This window comes from Haplochromis burtoni, unplaced genomic scaffold (genome assembly GCF_018398535.1).
Source record: "Haplochromis burtoni strain Fernald_Lab_line unplaced genomic scaffold, NCSU_Asbu1 Contig_324, whole genome shotgun sequence".
NCBI lineage: Eukaryota > Metazoa > Chordata > Actinopteri > Cichliformes > Cichlidae > Haplochromis > Haplochromis burtoni.
The window spans coordinates 692,471-702,522 of record NW_024582685.1 but is presented as its reverse complement, the minus strand read 5'-3'; the positions used below and the strand labels follow the sequence as shown (position 1 = coordinate 702,522).

Genomic DNA, 10,052 nt, shown 5'->3' with positions numbered 1-10,052 from the left:
TGAACATTTTTTTTGTATCGAAAAAATATCGAACCGTGACACCAAAGTATCGAACCGAACCGAACCGTGAATTTTGTGTATCGTTGCACCCCTATTAAAAAAGTTAAGTTCATTGGTATTATAATGTAAACCTCTCTTGTTTACTGTAGATTTCAAATATATTGGTAATGGGTTGTGTTTCTTGCCCTTAGGTAAGCATTTAATTAATGCCACTGTTAAAATAATTCAGTTACAATTGGAGTTTTGTTAATGATTGGCCTATTATGAAATCATACTAATACTTACTTTTAACCTTGATATCATTCACTCAAGCAGAAAATACATTTCTCTTTATCAAATGACCACAAATAAGAGGAAATTGCAAAAACTTAGGTTAAATAAGACAAAACATCTGGGTTAGCTTAACTACATGTGGCAAAGCCATGCTTGCGAGCATAATGGGAAGCCAGAAACAACCCTGATTATTTAAGATGGTGTGAAACCCAACATTGATAAAAGATATCTTATAAAACCGGACATTGACAGTATGTCTGTTCATATTCTTGCATTTGTTAGATTAATATTATTGTTTATTACACTATATTGGCTATAGGATCATTTTGAATTATTGACCCTCAAGTTCCATACTGGTGCATTGTTGTATAAAACTACATAAATGCAATGAAGGGACTTGCGTTTTGGTTAAAATGAACAGATGTAAATAAAAACTGAGCAGCTGGTGATACTGAAATCCTAGGTCCATATAGTGTGTGTCTTAACTAGTAGGCCACCAGATGTCCTTTAACAAAGACAAACGTTGTTAACATTTTTTAATGCCCTTCTGCAGATGCAGGCACTTTGCGCTGCACTTGCATTTATTTATGTAGTATAATCAGCTGCTTGTGGTTGCTTCTGGAGTTGGAGTCTTTGACAGAAAGTGGTTTGTCTTCTACTCGGGGGGGTGATTTGGTTGGTAGTGTGATGCTCTAACTTCCTGGCTGGTGGATGTACTGTTGTTGTATATTCAGCTAAACAGGAAGGTTGCCTCAACTGGCTGTGTGACATCATGTCAGAGTGGCAAACCAGGGAGACAGAAACTAGCCCAGGCCAGCCTCTCAGCTGAGGCTTGCAAATGCTGACCTAAGCTGACCCAGGAAATAATGCTGGAGGTCATCATAAGGAGGACTGGAGTTCCTTCTATTTTTTAAATACCTGATTGTATTATGCTAATGAAAAGTAAGCTCTGTTACTTACTGATTATAGTAACAATATTGGCAACTGGACCTTGTTTTCACTCATCTTAAAACGAGATTTTGTCCCTCATTGCTTTATTTGAAATCTTTAACAATGGGGCTCTTGTTTTTTCATTTTAGCCTTTCCGCAGTTCTTCCAGTCGTTCCACCATTTGTCATTTTAGCTACTGGAAAAAACAGAAGTGCCATCCTCTGTTCTCGTTGCACATTTTCCTTGAAGATTTTGCCCCCATTGTGAGGCAAAATTGCATAGTGAACACAAGGCTTATAGAGAACAAAATTAGATGTGGATATTGTCATTATACTAAACCATTAAAATTCTGTGGTCTGTTTTGTATGTCTGAAAAATAAAACCACCCTTTTAGGTATTGCATTGCTAACTGGGCCTCACTGGGTCCTTGTGTGTCAGTCTCACTGAGCATCTCTACATGAAGCTACAAAAATGACAAGAATCTACAGTCCTCATTAAAATAGAGGACATTTTTGAGACTCTTGTATAGCTGTTATAAAAACAGTCTTGCAGAATGTGTCCTGCAGATGGTATTGCTTTCAAGAAGCTCTTAGTGTTATGTCTTAGTTCAGAGAGACATGGGTGGAGAGAATCAGGATAGAACCTGATTTTGGTTCTATCCTGGTTTTGGTTTTGGTTGGTTTTGGTTGAAAATAAGATGTATGAGCCACATTGTGTTGTGATTCAAGGGACGAGCTGGAGGGACAGTAGGTCATGTGAGTGTTGAAAATAAAAATACCACCTTTTTCCATAATGTGAATAACAAAAGAACAAGTAATGTGTGCACAATGTGAGCAGAGTGTCTGTTATTACGTCTCTAAAACAGTGTTATTAGTGCCCGTTATCCCAGGTAGTAAAGAGTACCTTAAAGACACATACGTCTTCTTAGTGTCTTGCAACATCAACAACTAAATCAATGTTCAAGAGACCCAGAAGGTTGGTGGGTTACATTAAATCACCGTGCAAAGGAACATACATGCTGGACTTAAAAAGGGCAACGCCCAAGTAGATTCACTGATTAACTTTGTGTGCTGGATCACTCCAATCAGCAGTGAGTGTAGACAGGAAGCAGAGTGATTGGCACTTAGGTCGTTGGGCCATTCACAGTTGAGGGAGGGACAGCACAGCAGAATCTACGTTGGGTCAAAAAACTCATCATTGAAAAAAAAAAGTTTTTCCAGTTCATTTTAAGAAGTTAATGCATAAAAAGATTATTTGTGCACCTAAAACTTGGCCAAAGAATGAAAACCACTTTTCATGTTGCACAGCTCCACAATAAACTGAAATGTTAAGTCCTCAAAAAGTTACCCCACACTGAGATTCCAAGACAATCCTTCCTTTGCATTTTTTTTTTAATTTCAGTTACATGAGGGTATACATAGGTTTACACTACAAAGGTACCATAACCTCCTAGGACCTGGCGTCCACATATGTGGACATCACATTTTGGGTTATTTAGACCCAAATACTCAATTTTGCTCTACAAGGGCCTGATATCCACTTACGAGGACATTATACTGCTACTGTTCTATTGAAATTTTAAACAAATATCCTAATTTGTGGCTCTCATTTTTCATAGAAACGAAAATTTGGTAAAAAAAAATCTGGAAATTCTTTGTTTTTACATTCATCGGGGCCCAATATGCCCAAATATCAAAGACAAATTAAAAATGCATGCTGTGGAAGAGTTCGGGTCTTAGGAGGTTAAGTACTTAAATATTATTATTAGTTTTAACGAAAGCTGCTTCATGGTTGGCCTTTTCCACTTCAAATGTAAAAATAGACATTTACATTCTGTTATTATTAACCCAGGTGTCAGTAGAATTGGGGCCCTGTTTTATTCTTGGACATATTTTGTGAGCTGTATTGAAGATGAAAAATATTTTAGTGAAACAATTGAGGGTAAACCAGCACAGAGTGACTAAATTTAATCTGAATGTTTTATATTTCGACTGTGATGTCTTTCAGGTCTTTGGATGGACGTCTGCAGGTTTCCCACAGAAAAGGTCTTCCTCATGTGATCTACTGCCGCTTGTGGCGCTGGCCGGATCTGCAGTCCCACCATGAACTCAGAGCTGCCGACCACTGTGAATTTGCCTTTCACACCAAGAAGGATGAAGTATGTGTCAACCCCTATCACTACCAGAGGGTGGAGACACCAAGTGAGTGTTCTTAATTGCTACGTGTTCCACATGATTGTAGTTAAATTAAAGCTTTCTCCAAACTGGGTACAGAACTGATCTGATCCACTGTCTCCAGTTTTGCCTCCCGTTCTAGTGCCACGACATACAGACATCCCTGCCGAGTTCCCACCACTGGATGACTACAGCCCATCCATCCCTGAAAACACCAATTTTCCCGCTGGCATTGAGCCCCAGAACAACTATATTCCTGGTGAGGGAAAAAAAGCAAAAAACACATCCCACTCATTCTTGACTCGGTCTCTAAATTATTTTTCTCAGGGATGATTTAGTTTGTGGCTCATGCCCCAAAAATGTTGTTCCTGAGTGCAGTTTTTATATTATATTAAAATATTGTATTTGTGTAGTTGTATCACAGAAGCAGTTTAAACACGCAAAAGAACAATGATGTGTGCTTAACCCATGTGTTACAGAAACTCCCCCACCAGGGTACCTGAGTGAGGATGGTGAGACAAATGATCACCAGCTTAACCACAGCATGGACACAAGTGAGTCACCTGACTGTACACACACCTGAAGCTTATACTACTCTAATTACAGCTTATAATGGTCATGAACCCACCTTCTATTACCACTCTGTTTCAGGTTCACCCAGCCTGTCACCCAATCCTGTATCCCCTGCAAACAATAATCCTGGTAAGTAGCATCAGTCAGTCAAGTTTACTCAGCTTTAGCTCCTGGACATATTTTAAGTTATGTGCGGCAATAGAAATTTCAGCCATTCATTTAAAATCCAGTGTTTAATCTGGATTTGAAGTTTTTTGCTTGTTAGGAAAAAGCTTATTACACCCTCCAAGATATATGTATATAACAAAACTGAGCAGTAACAGAACTGCCCAATAGTGAATGGGAAAAAAATTGATAATAACATATTTAAAAAGAAACTTTATAAATGGTTCTCCAGTTATTACGAAAGTCAAACCTGTAGTAATGATATCATTAAAAGTACAAGTGCTGTAATAGAATATTTGCACTTAATTCATGTGTTAGAGCCTGTCATCGCTAAAGTGTGTGTCATGCAACAGAGCCTATAAAACAAATTGAATGGTCAAAGCTATCATAATGATTTTGAGGTGTGTCGCTTGATTCAAATTTGAGGAGCGCAAGGGATTTAACTGGGTTTTTTTCTCCATATGTTTGTCTGTATTTGGAATAGTAGAGATGAGAAGTTGGCAAAAGAGCCATTTAGTTTTCAAACCGTTAAAACGGTCAAAGTTCCTTAACTAGCATGGATGACAATAATTTAATTAGGTTTGCTTTTTTCTCTTGAATTCACATGAAAACTGAATTTTTTCAAACACTAAGTGGTTTTTATTTATTTCTACAAGGTAACTACCCTTTTCTGATTTTCTTTATTTGGTTAGTGTAATTGGTCATATTTCAATATTTTTAGTCTGATCTCAACCTCTAAATGTAAAATGAACACTTATTGAATTTACTTCAAGAGGGCAATCGCCCCACATGAAAAAACACGGATGCATAATGACTTTATATAGTCTGAAATGGTCACTGTTGTATGAAAACTTGCCACAACTCTACTGTACACATGCTTGTGCTCACTCTTTAATACCTAAATAAATGCTGAAAGACACTGGCTGATAGACACTATCATCATGTACACCTGAACTGCAGATTATTAATTTATAATGGTAAAGAAGCATTTGCATCAGCGGTATGTAGTTATGCTCTATTGGCTGCTCCATTAATAGATGTAAATGGACACTGGGGCTGGGATCCTGGTGGCTCAGTTGGCTAACACACACAACAGTTTTTGGGGGGTTTTTTTGGTCACAAGTGACCATATTTAGACAGCAACACCAACAAATGTGGCTAACAGGATGCTTCAATAAACTGTATGGGTGCAATACAATTCCAGTCACCACAACTGAAGCACAAACTTCGTGGACAGTCTGTACTACCGTGCAGGCCACTTTATCTGTCAGACAGTTCCATTGTCATCTTTCAAAAACTACACACACTACAATTACAGTCAAAAGGCACATTTCAGTAACTTAAATTAGAAGAGGTAAACCCTAGCAGTCAGCTATAGTGGCTGTAATTGCTTTTATTGCCCTAGCTCTCACTCAATGTGGCTAAACACCTAATTTTAAAGTCTCCAAAATAATTCACTATATAAGATATATTAAGAAAAAACATGTATACAAAATTTCGTCATTAGTACAGTTGTTAAGAAGGTGCAAATTAGCTGTTAAGTGAAACATTTTCACATGGGAGTCCATCTCTCTTGTTGCAGCCATTGAAGCAACTGTATTTTATGACACTTCTGCATTGGATCAATGCATCACTTGCATTACTATCCTTGATTTTCTTGTTGGTTTGTTTATTTATTTGTGGAGAACATTATGTTATTTATTTATTTATTTTGGGGGGGGGTTGGTGTTTTTGAATGTCTGTTTATGAGACTGATGAGCAATGTACGCACACACTTGAGTGAGTGGATCGTGTCTGGCTTAGCTTCAGGGCAGTAAGTATGGTATGAATGGAGTCTTTGTGTTTGCTCTGTTCTTATGTGTGGAAAAACCAGCTACATGCAGCTTTAAGATAATGCAGTAAATGTCTGTGTGGCAGGTTATTCTATGTGGAGACAAACTAGGAGGTCCTTGTTTTGTTTTGCTTTTTAAGAAAGGTATTTCATGTCTGGCTGAGGTTATGAAGGTCATGGGAAAGAGCTTTTGGAGAGGAACCAAAGGAAACCTTGTCAGGACTTGGTCATGATGCTGCACCTTCAGCATCAATTTGATGACAGAGCTGTTCAACTATTTAATTCTTTCATCATGGAAATAGATTAAACCTGTAAATGTCTCTTTGTCTTACCAGACTTTCAACCTGTGACATATTGTGAATCTGCCTTCTGGTGCTCCATCTCCTATTATGAGTTGAACCAGCGTGTTGGAGAGACCTTCCACGCTTCACAACCCTCCCTTACAGTAGATGGATTCACAGATCCCTCCAACTCCGAACGCTTCTGTCTGGGCTTGCTGTCAAACGTCAACCGCAACTCAGGAGTAGAACTCACACGCAGACACATAGGTATTAACTGTATTTCGAAGCGACGGCATAAATTTGTTCTGATTATATGTGAAGGTTGTTTTATGCTGAGCTAGCTTTTTTTTTTTTCTCCTCTTTTTCCAGGTCGGGGTGTGAGGTTATACTACATCGGGGGTGAGGTGTTTGCAGAATGTCTCAGTGATAGCGCCATCTTTGTCCAAAGTCCTAACTGCAACCAGCGCTATGGGTGGCATCCTGCCACTGTGTGCAAAATACCTCCAGGTCAGCACAACGTGCATACAAACACAAACTCATTAAAGGCAATATGACCAGAGTATGACTGTATAACTGTGTTCTTCTGCTCCTGACATTTATTTTATTCTTTGTGCTAGTAAACCTGATAATAAATATTTTGTTGCTAGGCTGCAACCTGAAGATCTTCAACAACCAGGAGTTTGCTGCGCTGCTCTCTCAGTCAGTCAACCAGGGATTTGAGGCAGTCTACCAACTCACCAGGATGTGTACTATTCGGATGAGTTTTGTTAAGGGTTGGGGAGCTGAGTACAGGTAAATATTTTACTATTTTTCTTATATTACTTACAAAGTATAAGATATTGTTGCATTTGCTTATTATTTGACTGACAGTAAAGTAATACGTGAGAAGGACTGATGTCATGTTGTAGTGGCGTAAATGTGTAATATGGTGTTCTGAAATGGTAGAGGTTGTGTAGTGATTAAAATAAATGTCATTTTCTGGTTAGGTCATTTACAGGTAGTTAATAAATGTCAGTGTACTAAATATTTTGGCTGGTAGATGGCCTGCTTAGAGGTCAGAAGACAAGTTAACATTTAACTGACCCAGCTAGTGAGTGGCTCGTATTACTCATGTCTTTCAAGTCTCTGCCGTGCATTTTTTTTCCTAAACGTTCCTAAACTTAAATTGTACACTGCATATACAATCAAATTGAGGTTCAGTGAGTCAACATTTTGTTTATTAGGCAGTAAAATGCTGGAAGAAAATAATTTGTTCTGTTTGGGAAACATGCAGACAATTGAATCTATTGTAGAACTTATTACACAAATGAATGCACATTATTCCAAAGAGGTTGTTCAACATCTTCATTCATAATTGGAGAAGTGAGGAATAAAAGAAGAAAAACATGACTTTGGGTTGTTGACTGAAGCCGACTTTTAACAGGAAAAGAAGGTGATGGGGGATGGTGTAACTGTGACTCTGTAAGAGAGGAGGAAGAATGCAGCAGGCATGCAGTAGTGAGGGGGGTATGAAGTGGGGTGTGGACATATTTCTAACTGCCTCTGGAAGGGGGATTCCCACTGGACTATGAATGGTGCGTGTTGTATTTCTGGCACCAAACACCTTGGAGAAAAACATCCTCAGAGATACTTGAATGGCTTCAGAAATAGCCCAGAGCTGGCATCACTGTTCGGGAAATTTTTCCAAAACTATGGACTGTATAAGCTATAAGACAACAACCGTTATAATATAGTACAGAAGAAAAGGTTCAGCAATGACAGAAATGTGTGCTTTCCTTCTTTGTGTTCTGCAGACGTCAGACAGTGACCAGCACCCCCTGCTGGATAGAGCTACATCTTAATGGTCCCCTTCAGTGGTTGGACAAGGTCCTCACACAGATGGGCTCTCCCAGCATCCACTGCTCTAGTGTGTCCTAGGAGCAGCCCTCCTTCCCATCCACACTCAAACCCCCCCATAGGAATTAATCCACAGAAACAGCATTTCCCCTGCTGTGTTTGACATTTCTCATCACATGTACAGCACTGTCTTTAGTGTCATTTAGTGTCTCAATTTCATGGTCATTGTAGGACATTTTTATGGGTTTTATTATTTTCAGAAGACAGAAGTGCATCTTCATGATTATTCTTTTACATATTATGTCCATCCTTCCTGTTAATTAACTTTACATTTCACAAAGGAGACTGAAATGTTTGTTTTCCAAGTTGGAAGATATGCAGTTTCAACTTGGCCATCGACATGTTTTAAAACATTTTTGATTCTATGAATTAATCAATATTATGAATAAGCCTTAAGTGTCCCAGCAATCACTGAATTGGGAAGCTTATTTAATAAACAAACGATAAATTAACATGAGAAATGTTATTTATAGTGACAGAATATATTTCATTAATATTTTAAGTAGAAGGTACTTTCCTTTATTGATTTATGATCAATAAAGAAACCAATTATCTGATCAGTGAATTGGTATTTTGTCTAGCTTTAAAAAAAAAACAAAACAGTATCAGTGTTTCTGATATAGAGCCCTTGTATTAAAAGTATTTTGCTCAATGAAAGAGACATTTTCTAAGTTATTTTTGCATATTGTCCTGCATGAGAATATATTTTTCTTATTGCCTAAATATGATTGTACATAAATATTTATAGCTTGTGTAATCTGCTAGTCATCCATTGCTTGAAAGAGTGGATCAAAGTGAACTCTGGCATGGGTGGATTCATTGTAAGACTACTTAGATGAACTTTTCAGGTGAGTTGGTTCTGAAGTGTGGCACAGGAATACTGTACCAACCATTAGTGTTATTTGATAACAGGCTCGATGAGTCATTATAGTAGACTGACTGAATCTGGACACCATGTGACTTGAAGTATGAAGTGTACAGTGACCAAGGTTGTGTTCATCTGTTGTTGGCAGTGTGGAGTGAAAACAACAATGCAGGTCTTCTTATGTATTATCAATTGTTAACCAATGGTACACTATGCTCCTTATGGGTAAATGATGCATTTCAAGTTTATTGTGTCACTTTAATGGTTGTGGTAATTTGCTTGTCCACTAAATACTGTATATTACATGTACATTACAATATAAGGCATGTGTAATATGCTCACTGTCCTTGGTCGTTGTCTAAGACGTCACCATGTTAATCCTGCACTCACTCACAGTACATAAGACTGAGTCACCAAGCAATCTATTTAAAGGAGTTACATGGTGCTGAACGGAAACACTGTACTACACAGTACATTAGGTATGTGGTAGGTCTGTATCAGTACTTGAGTTCCTTGATATTCTTTTAGTGGTTTTATGATCCAAGTCTTATGTCTTATGTTTTTATTTTTTAATGTAGACTAATATTTGTTCTCAAATGTCTAGAATTATCTGTGAAATTTTAATAAATTGCAAAACAGTAAAAAGAGGGCTGCTTCTCTGTAAAAGGAATTATGTATGAAATATAAATGTAAAAAGAACAGTTGCCTCACAGCAGCTGGCGCATTCATTGTACCACTAAATTGACCCTTTCTGTGTTAGGGTGGCGACCTGTCTGGGGTACACTCTGCTTCTCATACATGACCCTGCACCAAGGAGTAAAGTTGCTTATTATACACCGTGACAAAAATTTGAAATTGATATACATAAAGCGGATAAGTGTCCTGTAATAAATGATATCATCAGGAAACCTGTAGAGGTGACGCGACACTCTTTTGCTAAACGGCATAGTTTGTGATGGTATGTATGTACAGTATAATATATTTTTAAATGTGCTTCTCTACTCATTAAGGCTTGATAAAAATATTAGAAACTCCCCACTGCGCTACATCTAAATTACTTATTT

At 37.9% G+C, this 10,052-nt stretch overlaps 1 protein-coding gene across 1 annotated transcript; it reads left to right on the top strand.

The window, feature by feature from the left end:
- Window positions 1-3,210: 3,210 nt before the first annotated feature.
- Window positions 3,211-10,031, top strand: smad3b (SMAD family member 3b; the record flags this gene model as incomplete). The annotated part of the gene is given in 8 exon segments (XM_005941732.3): window positions 3,211-3,404; window positions 3,502-3,636; window positions 3,857-3,931; window positions 4,029-4,079; window positions 6,282-6,494; window positions 6,597-6,734; window positions 6,875-7,019; window positions 8,021-10,031. Coding segments are annotated over 8 exon segments (1,075 nt in total), but the record flags the coding sequence as incomplete, so codon positions are not given.
- Window positions 10,032-10,052: the final 21 nt, after the last annotated feature.